General features: G+C 42.8%; 2 protein-coding genes across 2 annotated transcripts; both read right to left on the reverse strand.

Moving 5' to 3' along the window:
• Positions 1–227: 227 nt before the first annotated feature.
• Positions 228–4,984, reverse strand: CHCHD1 (coiled-coil-helix-coiled-coil-helix domain containing 1). Its single transcript, XM_057377056.1, has 3 exons — positions 4,792–4,984; positions 4,226–4,344; positions 228–3,104 (listed from the first exon to the last, which is right to left on the reverse strand). The coding sequence occupies exons 1-3, from the start codon at positions 4,937–4,939 to the stop codon at positions 2,994–2,996; spliced, it is 378 nt and encodes a 125-aa protein (XP_057233039.1). The 5' UTR covers positions 4,940–4,984; the 3' UTR covers positions 228–2,993.
• A 5,809-nt stretch (positions 4,985–10,793) lies between these two features.
• On the reverse strand, positions 10,794–16,400 carry FUT11 (fucosyltransferase 11). Its single transcript, XM_057377036.1, has 3 exons — positions 15,666–16,400; positions 13,787–14,412; positions 10,794–11,922 (listed from the first exon to the last, which is right to left on the reverse strand). The coding sequence occupies exons 1-3, from the start codon at positions 16,383–16,385 to the stop codon at positions 11,775–11,777; spliced, it is 1,494 nt and encodes a 497-aa protein (XP_057233019.1). The 5' UTR covers positions 16,386–16,400; the 3' UTR covers positions 10,794–11,774.
• Between the last annotated feature and the right edge of the window lie 1,235 nt (positions 16,401–17,635).

Genomic DNA, 17,635 nt, shown 5'->3' on the forward strand with positions numbered 1-17,635 from the left:
TCATTCAGAACTCCATCCCATGAGACACTCACTGTTGAGGCCCCTAACACACAGGGTTTAACACCTCTAGCAGAAGCCTGGACTGGATTTCTCTCACGGTACCTTTYAAGTTGCCTCCCTCTCAAGACAAAGTTTTCCTAAAGAAAGTAATTTCACAGATGAAATAATTTTAAAGGAAACACAGACCAGTACACCAAAAGCAAYAGAAGTCCAAGCCTATATTCACTTTTTGGAAGAATAACAAACTGGAAGGATATAGTGGGTTTTGCAGCTGTCTCCTCTGTCGCAGGTCCCCTTTTGGAACTACTTCCTTCTTACCAAGACTACCCTGTTTTTCTGGCACATGTAATGACATATCTCAGATTCTCAAAAGCTTCTCATGACTACTCTGCAAGGTGGAAAGGAAGACGAAAAAGGGAATTATACCAATATAACTATGGTAGTTTAGATCAGTAATGTATTTTCAGGTAAGGTAAAACATACTGAACTTACCTGCATGGGCAAATTTCAATAGTTGTAAATATCTCAATTCACAATTTAACACTAGTCACCTTCTCACCCTGATATATGCATAATTCTATTACAGTAAGTCTATGATTCCCTACAGAGTCTGTSTTGATTTTACTCGATTATTCTGTATTGCCCCTTCTGAACAAGAAATGCCATCTTCTAAAGTGTTCTTAGCTCTCTRGAATACAGCCTGTTTCTCCTGAACTGGCAGGATGACTGTTCATCAAAACCAGCTGAAATATTAATGCTACCTCCTTAGAGATCTTCAGTGAAAGCCTAAAAAGAGCAGTTAACAGCAATCATACCCAGAGCTGGTATAATAGTCAAGCTATAAGGTACAGGAATAAGATCAAGGAATTCCAGAAGATTTGCTTAAATCCTGTAAATCCGATTTAGGAGAGTAGAACAGCTAGTCAGCTTTTGTTTAATTCTTTCACCACCACGCAACCACATACARGTCTCGGCAGCAATGTTCTTAACCAGTGTGCTCAACACCAGAACCCAGTTTTTCTTTACTCCCCAGCAACAGCATCACGGGATGGTACAAACCCCACTCAGAATGAACAGTGCCATTCCCTGTGGGTACACAGCTGAACTCTTAATGGAGTGATCCTCAATATGAGCAYGTCACAGAATGCATTTAAACACCCCATGTAAGCTTAACAGTGAGRTAACAGGAAAGTGGCCAGCAGCTGAAATTGCCAAGGATAATCAGTAACTGAAGGGTTTTTGGTTACAGCAAAAGGATTGCTCAAATACTTTTATAGGAAGCATTATAAAACCTGGCTGCACCTGAAAAGCATTGCTCCCTTCCTCTCAGTAAAGGTTTGGAAAAACTTAGCATAGTAATTTCAAGCTTATAGTAGACATGTAAAAGGTGAGACAAAAACTCAAACAACTGAATTTGTGAAGCTCACTGTGAAGCTCACCATGAAGCAGTATAATCCAAAAATAGCTGTTCAGATTAGTGGGGGCTGTGCAAAATTTCAAAAGTAAAAATAGAAAATGGCATTAAGYGTCTCTGTTACAGCCTCTTATGTAAGAGTGTTCATTGCAGACACTAGAATTTGCKACATTCAGCACAGGTGCTTTCTTAAGAGATGCAAGGATACACTTRTATTCCAAGTTTTAATATGAAAAAAATCATCAACAGAGGTGAATCAGTTCCTCACCCCCAATCTAGTTTGTATCTTCCAGAAACARAGGGACAGCAAGTAGCATTCTTTTTCAGAGCGTCTTCTGGACAGAAAATACACAATGTCATAGAACCAAAGTGTTCTCCCAAACTCAGATGTGAATATTGTTTTCTTACTGAAGCCAAGTCCTGTGAAAGACCCAATTATGTCATAATAGGAACAAAGAATGAGCTACCCAGTGGATAATCCACTTATGAGCCACTGTAAGTAACAGTTAAGTGAAAATTGCTTCAGTAACTTGAAAGCATTCACCAAAACTTTTGTGATGAACAAGTATCAGGCTGGGGCTCCAGAGAACTCAGCTCCAGCAAACTGTACAGCACCTGGGTAATTGCACAGTGTATGTGTGCCTGACTCCCCTCTKATTCTGCTTTTTCTAAACTCTCAAAAGCATTACTGATATAAATGGTTAYAAAACCAGTTCTCCAAGACACTGCTTTTTTTTCACCAATTAGGYACTGGTCCTAACACAGAAACTTGTAGTTTTGTGGTACTGTAGTGGAAACCACCTCTCCCAAATCAAAACTAAAAATTAATTACATTATCAGTCCATGCTTGAACTGCCTCTCTCCCTTTCAGTTTACCAAAAACCAATGAAACATTTTGCTGTAGATTACGAGTTGCCCAAGTCAAACACCAGTCKTGCTTTATTTCACTACAGTACAGACAAAATAATCAAACTCATGTGGCACCATACSTGTCCCACCTGCAAACCAGAGGGCCTAAATCACAAGTTTCTATGCTAAAGTTCTATTTGATACTTACCAAATWGTGTATTAACAAGGAATTTTGCTGGAGATTTTTTCCAAATCCTACAGCCATTTTTTTACAGCAGCGGGAATTAAAAGAGTTCAAGAGGGATCAAATTGTGTATACACACAGGTACGAGTATGAGCCATGAATTTACTATCCATTTTAAGTTGGTCCAGTGTTTGAGCCTGAACACTTTTTGACAGCAGCTCCAGAACAGGACAAGAAGCTTGCATGTGAGAAAAAGACAGCCCGTTAGGAAATGCATTTACATGTATGCCTAGACRGTTTTATTTAACAGTGAGGACCTGAGCAGGCTAGTTGAACAACACACTGCAGAAATCCTAACACTGTAAGACCCTCATGAACAAAATAAGATGACACTCAAGATGGGTGGTTTTTGCTCTGGTATCAAAGGCAGGGTCAAGATCCACATACCACTTGACATCAATCAGTTACTCAAGTTGACTTCCCTCTTTTTTAACAAAGACCCCAACTTTAATTGCTTGTCCCCAGTTCCTTTAGTCAAGCATAACATTATGCATAACGTGTGATCTGAGGAAACCTCCTCAGGAGCTTGTTCACTTTGCTTGAAGGGAAGTTTCCCCTGGATAACAGGGTGTCCTCATTTTGATCCTTGCGCTCTTTCTGAAAGAGAAAAAAAACCCCAMAAAATATTTACCTCTGTTTATCTGCAGAATTGATGCTCATTCCCAGAGACTCCTACTAATTGTATGGGAATTTTTCTTTCAGAAAAATGCTGTTTGAAGGAACGCTTAACATAGCATTTGGCTCAATAATCACAAGCTTTAAATGATGCAATAAGTGACTGACATCTTGCACAGATAACATCCTTCCATATTCTTAGTTAACGATGATAAAAACTTCCGGTAACCCAGACTTTTTAGCTTTACTTTGTTATTCTGTCATTTTTGTTTGATTCTCTGTCATCTACCAAATAAATTGTGGACAATTTTTCACTTCTGCTGTCAAACAGCAATGGTAAATAACTATCTAAATGATGACACTGTTATTTAAAAAAATTGGGAACCTGAAACCAGGTTAAGAGCAAGTTTAGTACATATACTTACCTTTAGTCTATTTTGAAAATTATTTTATTTCAAGCTTATCATATAGTATGTTAGAGGTTTCTGATTATAGATAATATATTAATTTCCAAACACTATGAAATTTATTTTTMAAAAATGTATAGTCTTCAAAGTCAGAAACAGGTTGGAAAAGACCTCCAAGATCATCAAGTCCGACCTTTGACTGACTGCCACCTTGTCAACTAGACCATGGGACTAAGTGACACGTCCAGTCATTTCTTGAMCACCACCAGGGATGGTGACTCCACTGCCTCCTAGGCCAGTTCCAGTGCTTCAACACCCTTTYRGTGACAAAATTCTTCCTGATGTGCAGCCTGAACCTCCCCTGSCACTTGAGTCTGTACCCTCTTGTCACCGATTGCCTGGGAGAAGAGSCCGACCCCCACCTGGCCACACCCTCCTTCCAGGTAGTTGTAAAGAGCAAAAMGGTCTCCCCAGAGTCTCCTCTCCTTCAAACTAAAWAACCCCAGTTCCCTCAGCCCCTCCTTGTAGGACTCTCTATGTCCTTCACCAGCTTCATTGCTCTTTSTTGCTCAAATGGGTTACAACATCACTCAAATTGTTCACAGAAGATTATTCTTGCTGGCACACAAAAGATGACTGGAGGCTTCCTCCTTCCCTACTACTAGCCTTTAAGAGCACAAAAGAGGGGCTAATTACTTCTGCCTTTGCCACGCAGTCATAGAACATCCGGATCTCCTCAGCACAAGCTGTGTCGTTGAAATCATTCTGTTTCCAGCACGCCATCATTACTGACATCTCTGTAATGCACGTCGCCTCTGGAAGGGAAAGACACAACCAAAAATCTCAGATATCTGGGCTTTCACGCTAACGATCTCCACAGTGGATAAATCTCCAGAGAAGTTTAAGATGGGGTAAAGGCAGGTGAGAAAACGCGAAACTAAAGATCCCAGCTTCGCTTTGGGCAGAGAAGTTGTTGCTACCAGAAAGCAAATCGCTGYAGCCATCCAGTATCTGACTGAATTCTTAAGGTAAAGTCCGTGCTAGGACGCAACGCGCCTGATTCACGTACGATGCAAACTYAGGGTTGCAATGTGAGAAAGCGATCCTTCCCACAGAACTCGCTCTCGAGTTCCAAAGCGGCCCCTCTCCGCTGCTGCCCTGCGGAGCACAAGGGGCTTTCCCGGGCACAGTGGCGGCTCAGCTCCGGGGGCAGCGCCGGGCCCGGCCCTCCCCCGCCCCGCTCCGCGCCGCCGGGAGCTCACCTGTCGACTGCTCCCGGCGGTTCGCCACCCTGTCAGCCAGCGCCAGCGGCCGGGCCCGGGGCGGGCGGAGCATCGGCGGCCGCTTCTTGTTCCGCCATTGCCCGGACACCCAGCGCCTCACCCACACGGGGTACACGGGCGCCGCCATGTCCGCGCAGGGCCGCCCTCAGGGCGGGGCTCATCCCCCGGCGCAGCCGCCGCGCTCCGCCCCATCCTGCCCGGCAGGACAAGGATAGGCCATGGACATTGAGGGACTCGGCACAGCTTCCGCCTTCGGCCGAACTGCTCACCGCCCTAAACCTGCGGCAAAACCAACCAAGGAAGGAGAAAGCACACTTCAGCCCCAGCGGAATAAATCACGATTGTTTCAAATAATTCAAATGGAACTTCGGGAATCACAGAATGGGGAAGCTGGAAAGCACCACAGTGGATCATCTAGTCCAACCTCCTTGCACAAGCAGGGTCCCAGAGCGCATTGCACAGGATTGCATCCAGACGCTTATCGAGCATTTCTAGCGAGGGAGACTCCACAGCCTCTCTGGGCTGTTCCAGTGCTCAGTCACCTGCACGGTGAAGTTCAGGTTCAAAGGGAACTTCCTGTGCCTCAATTTCTGCCYGTTGCCTGTCGTCCTATTGCGCAGCACCACAGAGAAGAGCCTGGATCCCTCCATCCTTTTGACACTCTCCCCTCAGAATCTATAGACAACAGACATGGATGAGGACCCCACTCAGTTCTCTTCTCAAATTGTTCTGCAACTGTATAGAAACTCTTGGTGCTTCATACTCACATCACTTAGGTCTTAGCTCCTCATTTCTCTCTGTTACATTACAGCTGGATCTCCCTGCATTGTTCCTTCCATGAAGATACTGAAACTGCTGCTTCCATCGTTCCTACAGCCCCATACTCCGTGGTGGAAAAAACTCTTGTTCCCAGAAGTTTCTTCCCTAGGTCCTGGAAGTCCTCAACTTATGGCAGTTTCTGGAATGCTTATGTCACCAGCTGTAAAAGGCAGGCAATACAGAAGGCACAGGAACATTCCAAGGGCTGGGATACAAAGAGCAATATGCACAGCTGGAGGGGCAAGGCAGATGCAGAAAACTGAGGAGCTAGACACCAAACACTGGGGATGCAAAGCACTCAGATCGTTGTCATGGAGCAGTTCCTAAACAACCCATTTTACCATTGAAACAGGAATAGCTGGAGTTCTCTGACCACATACAGAAGGCCAAATCAAAGATGCTTTTCTTCTCAATTTCTTCCTTCCCCCCCCCCCCCCCCCCCCCTTTTTTTTTTGCACAGGACACTGATTTGGATTAAAATATATTCATCCTCCTAGACATAAACCCCAAAGCATTCCCCTTTGCCTAGTCATGGAAGTTAACGAGACTGTAGAAATTCTGTTAACTTGAGATAAACACTACCAGACCTATACCAAAATATTCTCAATATGGTTACTAGAACATACTACATCTGCTGACAATAAATTCTGGTATGTCCAATTCTGTAGTTATTTTTGTGGGTTTTTAAAAAATAGTATATTCTTAGAGTCCAATTTAAAGAGTATGAGAAGACATTTTCAAGTAAACAGAAGATTTCTTTTAGGCCTCTTCTAGCAGTAAATTTTCATCTCTGAAGGTCCAAATTCAAACACTTTATCTCGAAGTTCTGAAACATTTTAGTAAGATTTAGTAACATTTCTATTTTTTTTCTGAAAATACAAGAAACCAGCTATCCTTTGAGCTTGACTACCAGTAGAGAAGAAAGAAAACAGGCTGAGCCTTTCAAATTAGGCTGTCATGAAACACTAAACAATGGAGACCTTGCAAATCCAAGACAGGGACATGAAGTACATTTCAATACTCCAGTTCATGTTCAGCTACTGTTGGGTTTTGCCTCTTCTAGCTACCCTTACTGATACCCACTTTCCCCTGCTCCATTTGCCTCCTGCAATTCCTACCTAGGCTTGCCAAGAAACAGTAACAAGGAAAAACACAAGTATAGGAAGTAAGGGAAGCTGAACTGCACTCTCTGTAAATCAGCCTCCCTCTTTCCAAATYACATTAGCTAATGGGGGCAGCACCTTCAAGYACTTTCACCTTCAAAAGCTGATTTCTCCTTTAAGCAATTCCAAGAAGAATGAGGTGGGGGAGGAGAGAAATAGAAAGGCTAACTACACAAGGAGAATTGTAATAGCTTCCTGTAAATTATGGCTGTCTGCATTAGAATTTTTTTTTTTTTTGGCAGTCTGGTATTGGAGCATCAGCCTAGATATGTGATGGTGTCTGCACACACCATGCAGAGATGTCTGAAGCAAGACATGATTTTATTATTAMACATTAATTTTTAATATTACTCATTAATTTTAAGGGAGAATATGGAAGGGGTATGCTACTCAATAGCCAAGTCTCTCCATAGCCTGTATTTCACACAGCTGATAGGACRAAGTCACTAATGGATGGGACAAAAGTGCTAACTTTATAGGGCATTACAGAAAACAAATTCCCTCAACAATGAACCCCACAGATGTGTCAATGTGAATCCTCAATGTACAACTATAAAAACCATTTAAAAGTTTAACGTTCACTTATTAGCATTTAGATTTTTTTTCTTGTATCAACATATTTAAAGCTGAATCCTAGCTTGCATTTCAGCTGGTCAAAAGCAAAATGAGCCACAGAGCTTAAACTATTAACATCAGTTTTCTAAAGAATCTACATCACAACTGAGTAAGGGCCAGGTATGATGCTACAGTAAATGTTATGCCACAATTAAACGCAATGCTAACAATGCTGTGATAATATACACCCTTAAAATGAAGCTGTTATCTTACATACCTCTTTATGAGGTGAGAAATTAGACCATGTATTCTTCAGTTTCTGGTGTAGCTATGTAAAACCTCCAGATACTGCCTAAAAATCAGTTAGGGGATGAGGTTAAGAAATCAGTGGTATTGTGAAAAAACAATAGAGTTGAAATCCATGTTTTTTTGAACTGCTTGGATTCTGCTCTCAGGTAAGTTCCAGTACATTCACACAAATTTGTCCTGAATATACCAGTTCTTCTCACACCAATTCCTAATGCTCTCACCTACCACAATATATTCTCAGCAGCCTCACCCTGACATCCTTAAACCAATTTAATTGGAGATGCCTTAAAATCTAAAGCACTTCCACTTTAACTTTAGTAGTGAAACYAACCAGTTTGCTAAGCTTCCGGCTSGTTCAGACCTAACTCCTGTGGCTGAGCCACTGTGTTTGGACAGTACTAACACTCAATGCTCTTATTAGCACAATGYATTCATGCACTCATCCTGAGACACGTCACACCCCATCTCAACTCCAACCTGCTCTTATTCTGTGCTATCTCAAACAGATCAGCTGCCCTATGCCAGGCATTATTCAGYTGTCCTATGCCCAGGCATTATTCTGCCCACCTGAGTAGTTCTGAGCTGCCACCCCTAATCCCTAACTCCCAGATCTAGGAAAACCAGCCCATTTCCACTGCCAATTACCTATGCTTCCTTGTTTGTTCAGATCTGATCCACTGCAAGATCCCCAGAAATATCTTTAACTGAGACACTTGGCTTTATATGGGTGTTTTCTGCAGTAAAGAATGTATTTAACAGCACACAAATTAAGATGCTAGTAGTGTCAGAGCTCTGGAACAAATTCTGCAGCTCCATTCCTCTCCATCCTTCCTAATCCCTCTGCAGGGCCATGTATCTCTCATTGCCAGCTCTGAGACAATGAACCATAAAGAAAAGTACAGTTTGTTAAAGCCCAATGCAGGCTTTGGCTCAGTTAGTCATATCACTAAAAGGATTTTGTCTCTGATTAATTTCAGCCTGTCAGTAGGGGTCTCAAAGCGGAATGAAGGAATCTGCCACTTGGTATGTTCCAAATTAATACAATTTCCCAGAAGGTGCCTGGAGATCCATCAATAATCTTAATTAAATACAACCAAATGGATGACAACTAATGATCAAGGGAGTGGCTCTCCTGGGACAATGGCTGAAAAGTGCATATGGCAGGACAGTAAGGGAGGCAGACGGTTGCTTGTCTAACACAGCAATGCCTGTTAAAAACTCTGATGTCCCTAATGGCTGAGTTTCAATTCAATTTATCCTGTTCCCAGTCCTTTAGGAGCTGCTTTTCCACACACCACTTAAAACTACCCTCTGTCAAAGTGCAAGAGGGGCATTTCTGCTGCACTCTCCAGCTGCTGCTGCACTTTGCAGACCATTTTCAGAGAAAGCAGTTCATTCTTCTTTCCCTCTAAACATATACATCTACTTGGTTCTCACTCCACTTAGCATCAGAGAGCACGCAGAGGTCTTTCAGTTTGAAAATTACTACAGTGACTGACATAAGAAAAGGCAACTCTTTTTGAACTCSTTTTGAGTTCTAGAAACCATCAATGTTAGGTATCAAATCAATGTTCTTCAGTGAGGTTACATGCTTCCTACAAATTGTAGTCCTTGCTAAAGGACTGAAAACACAGACTACTAGTTCAGTAAATAAAATAACCAGCTTCCTACTGAAAAAAATAGACAGCATTTGGTATCACAATTTTGGCAGAAGAATGAGAACTGTGGCTTGTCCAATCAATGCAATGCATTGAACAGCTAGATTTTTAACCTTCAGTCAGACATTTGTTTCTCCTCTCTGACCTCTCAGAAGGCATAAACTTATCCTCGTTTGTCAAGTCAATTCTGAGACATGGCATCAATAGAATCTACTAGTGTTTCATGTGAGCAGTAATGAGGAGTTATTTATTTTTAGAACATTAATGCTAGTGAATAAAGTGTTCCTGACATCTTTGAAAACCTCCCTCTTGTCACACAGTAAACAGGCACAATGCATGATAAGCAGTGAAGACTCTCACCCTGGTCTGTAGGATCTACCAAGCAKTTACACAGTTAATCATCTTCAATATTTGCTATCTTTGATAAATTCCTGACTAGTCTCAGTTTTTATGAATATAGATACCTGCACTGCAAGAACACATTTAAGATAAATGTTGGATCTATCATGTTCAGTCTGAGTATCATGCGGCTTTCCAGTAGTCACAATATGAGTGATGACACTCAGCCACCATCTAGCTGGTTTGGCTTCAAAGCAGTGAAGTGAGAAATTCAGTTAGCAGCCAAGAACAGAAATCAGGAACCTTGTCCCAGAATATTAAAAATGCTGTAGTGACCTTCCTCCTCATTTGCTTTCACACACTTGCATTAATAGAAAGACAACTAGAAGGGTAAATTGAAGTCACTTGGGCTAAAACTGGCAGTACTCGTTGGCACGATATAGCAATCCTTTCTAATGCATTATTAAGTAAATTTGCTGCAAACTCTTCAAGGGTATGAGACTCAGCTTCTCCTTCAGTCTCCTCCAAGTAACAGGGGAGAATGAAAGCAAACCCACGGTGGTAGAACCATCCTTCCTCAGCATTTTGCACTCCTTGCTGTAGAGAGCACAGATCTGAGATCAGTCAGCAGCCTTCAACAGATCTGCAACCACAACTCTTCAGCCAGCTGGGGAGGAATCCCACCTCTCCTGCCCTGTGGAGTTTGCCTGGCATTAACACAAGGTATTCATACTATGAACTGAATAAATATTACGGCCTTAATTCTTGCACACCATCTCTAAAAAATGAATTCACTGTATTAACAGTCAACAAACACACTGTTTATAAACCAATAATGTTTGTAAATAAATGGAAGTATTGTGACATAGAGGAGATGATAGAGCTAGTATGATCTACTACTACAGAAAAAAATCACTGCACGTACGATAGAAATAAGGCTTGGGTGAACTTCACAACTAAGAGTGGTAGCTAAGACTCATTACTTTTTGAGAAGTTCGTCACCTGTAAGACTGTAAAAAATAAGTTAAATCTAGGAAGACACTAAAAACTAAGAAGAGAAAGCTATTGAAACTGAGTTGTGACTCCTAACTACAAACTGAAAGCTGTACTTTGAAAAACAGACTAAACACACAGAATATCTGTGATCAAGTTACTTTCAGATCTGTACTCCTTTCACACCCACATGAAAAAGACAGATGACAATCAGAAATACTCATGATTGGCAACAGTCATCAAGTTCAAAAAAACAGCCTTCTCTAGTACAGACACAGAGCAAAACAACAAACAAACCCTGCAGGACTAACAAAACAACCTTGTTTTGACAACAATAAGTCAAGATTACAGATTTCAGATTTGATGGAAACTTTAAAGAACCAAAGCATAGTAATTTTATTGTGTTCTACACAATACCAGGTAATACACTTTCTGGCGTGAAATAGTTTGTTGAAAGTTGCAAATTAAATAACATTTTCTCCCATCCCAGTGTGCATATCATCTGCTAAGTTAGCAAAAGAGGAAAATTAGACAGAGAGTAAGTGACCTGCCCACAGTTATTCAGTTACCTTGAAAAGGAGGAGTATTTGAGGCATGTTACTTGGAGAGAAGAGACTTTATTGCAGCAATTTCRTAAGGCACGACTGCTCTCCACAGATGTGTCTTTTGTAATTCCTTCACTGGAAAAGCCATTTGTTAATAGCAGCTAAAAGTCCATCTTAATGAHGAGAGTAYGTGACTGATAAAAYACTTAKAAAAACAATTAATATTTTGATGACTTAAAAAATCCCTGAAATAACTTAGGGCATTTGAGCAAGARCCTGAAGTCATGTAAGACACAATTTAAATGCAAAAGGAGAGTAAATTCCTTTCTTGCCCCACATGTTGACACCTCCAAGTCAGGAGTGGCCTCATACCACAGAGCTGAAACTCAAATCAAAGCAATTGCTAACATTTCCACTCCWGAAATCCAATCATAACAGAAACTTACTCACTTCATGCACCAGAAAAAAATTGTCTCTGTGAGAGGCTTTTTGGTTTTGTTTTTTTCAAGGCAAACATTTGAAGTGARGTAAGAATTCACAGTCTCGATGAAGTTTTCAAACCAAGCTCTTCCAAAGATGGGTCAGTGTTGCCTTGTCCTCTTGAGAAAAATCTCATGCATATAGTCCCAAAATTTTCCCTGATGAGACTCATTGCGATGAATCATAGCAGTGAGGGCCTCACCCTGATCAAGGCTTTGCCAATAATCYTGCAGCCACATTTCTTTCCAACTGGAAAAAAAACAAACATCATGAACAATTAAAAAACCCAAATTAGTGTCCAGCTGTTATAGAACTGAAGCCATGTTTTTCTTTCCCTTAAGAGGAAAATAAACCCAGAAAAGATCATAACAAAGTATGTTGTTACTGTGCCACTGTGCCCGAATTAATTTAAAGAAACTTGCTATGAAAATTCTCTAYAGCAAATATAAGTTCACTGTTAGCTTTACAACATTCTAGAAATACCAGCATATATCTGTGTTAACCATAGAGACTAAACTACTAATTGTAGAGAATAAAAACATCTACTAAAATAAAATCTATTGCTGAGTCCTTATATTGTTTTGAGAGTAGCCTTCCCTGGCTAGTATGCATAGAACAGCCTAAGTATCAATTTTTTTTTCAGATAATTCATTTTTAACTATTATAAATAATCATGTTCCATTTTTCAAATAAAAATGGTTAAAGCTTAGATGTTTATCAGATAGAAATCACTGTATTTCACARGAGATGCCCATGATCATGCATCAGAAGCTATGGATATCTTCATAAAGGAAAGAGCAGTGAATGTAAAAACTTCCCTGGAACAATTTTCCAGACACATCTCATGTTTACAAATGGGGAGAATAACTGAGACATAGRAACTTCAATCGGATGAAGCTGCAGCTCGAATTATGGACCAGCTGTTCAAAACGCCCTGCTGATGACCCCTGCGAAGAATGGGGTAAGCACCTGTAAGCACCTGAGCCTGCAAGTGGCACTGGCAGCCACTGTGTGGGCCTTCACAGGTACTTCTCCACTGCCACCTGATGTTCAAGCAAGAGAAAACCCACAGAAAAGCAGGAACACTTCTACAGAGTAGGGTGCTGCATGGCATGCTACTAAAAAAAAACCATTTTGCTACCGAGACTGAGAAAAGACATTACTATAAAAAAGCTCCAGTAAATCAGTCAACCGATAGAAAATGGATTACAAATACCTTACCTACCAGCAAATTTTTTCAATTAATCAACATAAAAATTATTGTACTGTGAAAAATGCTTTTTAATGGCAAACATCTCAAGTTTTGTGAAATAGGCATTTCCTAAAAGACCTGCATAACATCAAGCTTATTTTCTCTTTTAATTTCCCTTGGCCGTTTTTGAAAACATCCAAACATAGAAYGAAGTAGCTCCCCGCACTTATAAAATTCTTAATACTTCTCTTTTTGGTGAATGGGTGACATAATCAAAACATTTCTAGAGACTCATATCCACACAGAGATTAGTTCTATGTTAGCATACTTAAAATTATAAAGTCTACATTTTCAACACAGTTTCTTCTAATGGAAGAAATTTTATACTCCTAACACTCTAATTTTAATCCTCCTAAGCAATCAATCTTTAACAATGCTGTAAAGGGATATAAAATGTTATAAAGATATTGACAGCTTCCTTCCAGGAATGCAGATTTTCCCAATAATTTTATAAAGTCATTAATAGAATACTACAGTAAGATGGACATTAGAACATTGAAACCTTTGCTGATGGCTATGAATCTGGACAAGATCTGCTACAGCTGAGGGTTTATCTTTATGAACATCCCTCTCCCAAGCAAGGAGGCTAAAATAGAGGATAACCACATTGTCTGAGGTCGCAGAGCATTTTAACAGAATATTATGAATGTYTCACACTCCTCTTTCAACTGCTAACACCACTGTCCAAGCCTCTTGTTGAGCCTCAGCACTACACAGTATTAGCAGAATCCCTACATCATCCACAAGACGTAATATAAAATGTAACTGGAGATGTAACAAAAGCTCCTTTAAGTAAAAGCATTATTAGAGTTAGAGCTCCTATTTYTTTCTCCTTCAAAAAGTATAATATTGGCACATTACCTGTCTCCCTCAGAGAGGTCTTCAACTCTTCCAAACCCAGGGCTTGGCATAGGACATCCCATGTGCTTGAACTGAGCTATGTGAGGTCTGGGAGCTGGAATTTGCCCACGAGATTTTTTGTGYTTCTGCTCCTCTTTGACTCGGGTGTTCTCCTTGTCACAGATGAAACACTCGAAGCCATTCAGGTAATTGGGCAGACTCATGTCATTCACACCCCACTCCCGCTTCTCCAAGCTTTCTAGCAAAAACTGGTTTTTGATACCATCAACGTTTTTATACTCTAGATACTTCAAATATTCCTCTCCATTCTTGTCCAGGAAATCAAGATACTTGGCCAGCTCCTGRGGGCTATCAAAATCATCTATAAGAATGATGGAGAGGTTATTTGGCATCCAGTCCCGCACAGCTGGGGAGCCTCGGTATACTGGGACAGCACCCAAGTGCATGGGACGCCACAGCTTCTCTGTCATGTAGTCATCACAAATGGCATTCTCCAAGGCCAGATGAAACTTGTACCTGGCGATAAAAGTCATAAACTCAGAATCTTCTGTAGTGGCTGTAGAAGTGTCTCTCAGTCGCTCACTGGGGAGCTCACGGTTATGCAGGCATTTCCCATAGGAATCAACCTAAAATAACAAACAGCATCTTTATTATAACAAATTCCCTGTAACTTGTTTACAGACCCTGTAATTCCTGTAAAATTCCTAACTTGGATCAGTTTGTAGCTATGTTAATTTAGCTTTACTTTCACTCTAAGTTCTTTCCCTTGTAACTTATTCCGAGAGTCCCAGTTCTACCAGTTTTAGAGGAAACCAAGTGCTATTGTTTCAAAAGCGACATCAGCTACACTACAGACTGAGAGGCAAGGGGAGTGAACAGATGCCATCCAAAAATGTATTTGCTACTGGATAAATTACACACCAAAAAGCAAGGAACAGCATTCAACTCTCCCTATGCCAATTTAAAGGTCCTCTGTCTACTTAACAGAGACCCAATGCTTTTTCAAACAGTTACTACACATAGTTTCAGCCAATTATCCAGCCAGGACAAGAATTTTCCATTTGTTAGACTGAGAAAAATTAATGCTGGGAGCTAAAATAATACTGTCTAAAATGCAAGACAATATGCTTGAACTGGTACTTGCATCGTATTTTGACAATCTTGCACAATAACTGAATCATGACCAATGGAAATAACAGAAACCCCTAGAAAAAGATGTTTCTGGCAAAGCCTMAAAGCAGATTTTTTAAAAATCAATCTAATATTCTATAATTTTTTTAAGAGAAAAAAAATGCAGTATGCTTTTTTCTGCTTGGAAGAAATGACATTGTTTTACTTTATGAAGCTACTCACCATCAGCTGTACCAAAGCAGTATAAGCCATCACAGAAACAACACCGTCCTACCATAACACAGGTAAGGAGCAGATTCTCAAAACGGAGCAACCTGACTTTTAAATGCACTCCAGTACYTTCAAATAGGAGTGAGGCTTATAAATGGACAGCATTCCTACATGCTCACTTCAAGGTCCAGAGATTTCAACAACTTCTAGTACCTGGTCCACAAGACGGAGCTTATTTAGGCTTTGCCCAGCTTGTGACAGATCCCGAGTCAGGCCAACTCCACAGCTAACACCTGCACCAGGCCTACCTACTGATATGCGGTGTAGTCTAGATCAGGCTTTGGGAAGGTATACAACTAGTTTTTCTGTCCAGCTTGTAGTCAGCATGCATCCCGTTACGACTCGTGTCTTGGCTAAAAACAAGGACAAACAAACCCCATTAAAACGAGGCGGTAGAGGGGGTCAGCCAGGTGTTCCCAGCTCCGACAGCACAGCTTCCGACCACGCCACAGCCTCCCCACGCCCTCGGCCCACCTACCTGGATGTACTTCATGAGCTCCCGCACGTAGCGGTCCCTGTCCGAAGGCACGTCGCAGTGGGACTGCATGTACAGCACGGGGCCGTAGCCCTTCCGCCGCCACGCGTCCTTTTCGGCCAGGGGCACGGCCGGGGCCCGCAGGTACCCCGTGCCGGGCAGCCACTGCAGCGTGAGGGGGTAGTCGGACTCCCGGCGGAAGGTGGCCGTGTAGTTGAAGAGCCGGATGCCGGGCGAGTGCGAGAGCAGGTAGTTGTTCATGGGGGACTCCTCGTGGAAGAGCGCCCAGGTCTGGTGGGGCAGGCGGGGCAGCGGCGCCTCGTACGCCCTGAAATCGGTGCCGTAGAAGATGAGCGCCTTGGTGCGGCGGTGCCGGGCCACCCGCCGGCTCCGGGTGACGAGGCAGGAACCGCGCGGGCAGTCGATGCGCTCCGTGTCGCCGGGGAAGTGCGGGAAGAGGCTCCCGCTCCACCACAGCAGGATGGGCAGCGCCTTGTTGCTCCGCGTGTCGTTGTTGCCGGGCCCGCGGTACGACGCGGCGGCGRCGAAGGCCGCGCCCGGCGGGACGGCGTCCTGCGCCCACCCCTCCGCTCCGCAGGGCTCCSCCGGCCCGGCCGCTTCCTCCGCCGGCCCCTCCGCGGCTAACGCGGCCCCCGCGCCCCAGGCCAGCGCCAGCGTCACCCACAGGGCTGCGAGCCCCCGGCGCGGCCCGCCGCCCCCCATGCCCGGCCCGCCGACCCCCGGGCCGCCCCAGGAAGCGGCGCCCGGCCCCGCCCCCGGCGGGGCCGTCATAGGGTACGGAAGGGCCCCGGCGCGGGGCTGGGCGGGAGCGGCAGCTCCTTCCCTGCCCCTCTCACCTCGTACTGTCAAAGCACATTTGGAGCGGCTGGGAGGAGCAGCGACACGTATCCCTGCTCTGGCAGCAGTGTGCAGTCTTACTGCAGCAGCTGGACGAGGTGCCCTATTTAACAGCTCCCTTCCAGTCCCACTGCCCTATGGCTGAAGCTGCTGTGAACCTCTGCCTCTACCGCCCCTGCACCGTCTGTGCAAACAGCGGCCCCGCAGTACCTGCAGCTGACAGCAGGTACCAAGCTGTTCCACGGAGGCACAGCGTGCTGCGGGTGTTCACCTGCAGCGAGAGGGCTCCTGGATCAACCAAACGGTTACAAGAAAGCGCGGCCAGCTTAGCTACTGCTGAAGACTATAAAGTGAGGGAACAAAAAACACCTTTTACTAACACAAATCTGCTGATTGATTTTTTTTTCTAAACATGTACAGGTAGTTTTAAAGCTCCCTTGAAAGCTGCTTTTCTGTACCAACCTTGAGTAACTTCTGTGTGTTAAAATATTCTGTAAATGGGAAACTGGTTTGAGCTAGACTAGGTAAATCCAACAGATACACGCTAGAATTACCACTCAGTTGCTCAGTTACACAATTGCTAAAAGCTTCAAATTAATTTTTAAAGAGATAATATTTATGAATTATCAGTTATAATACAGGACATTAGTATGGACACAAGGCAAAGAAGTATTCTTTAGCTGCGTTAGAAACTAGTTAAATCGGGATTAGTTTTCCTTTCCTTTGAAAGTCAGGCATAGACACTGCTCAGTCCCTTGGGCCCCAAGAGGAAGCACCAGACTCAGGGTCTCCAAGGCAATTTCCACAAGCATCAGAGCGGGTGCTGCACAATTTACTCCACACAATTAATGTACAAGATCAACAAGGCCCATCATTACGGCACCAGTTCTGTGGCAGATTCTGGACATAATGTACATTCTATAGGAGATATTCTACAGCAAATTTAGTATTACTAGATATTTAGCAATGATTGTCTTGTGCTTTCATACATTTGTTATAAGGTTATCAGCAAACTGTACAACATCAATACTCAAGGGTACAGCCAGGTTACACTGCCAGTTCACTCTGAACTTTATTTTTCCAATTAGCAACACCCCCAGCAAAAAAAAAAAAAA

The sequence above is a fragment of the Malurus melanocephalus genome, unplaced genomic scaffold (genome assembly GCF_030028575.1).
Source record: "Malurus melanocephalus ecotype Western Australia unplaced genomic scaffold, MMel_1.1 scaffold_299, whole genome shotgun sequence".
Classification (NCBI taxonomy): Eukaryota; Metazoa; Chordata; class Aves; order Passeriformes; family Maluridae; genus Malurus; species Malurus melanocephalus.

Coding starts and splice junctions, on each gene's coding strand:
- CHCHD1 (XM_057377056.1), bottom strand. CDS start 4,939: ATGGCGGCGCCCGTGTACCCCGTGTGGGTGAGGCGCTGGGTGTCCGGG. Junction 4,345..4,791: donor CCGCCGGGAGCAGTCGACAG/GTGAGCTCCCGG, acceptor TTTCCCTTCCAG/AGGCGACGTGCATTACAGAG. Junction 3,105..4,225: donor ACTGCGTGGCAAAGGCAGAA/GTAATTAGCCCC, acceptor TTTCTCTTTCAG/AAAGAGCGCAAGGATCAAAA.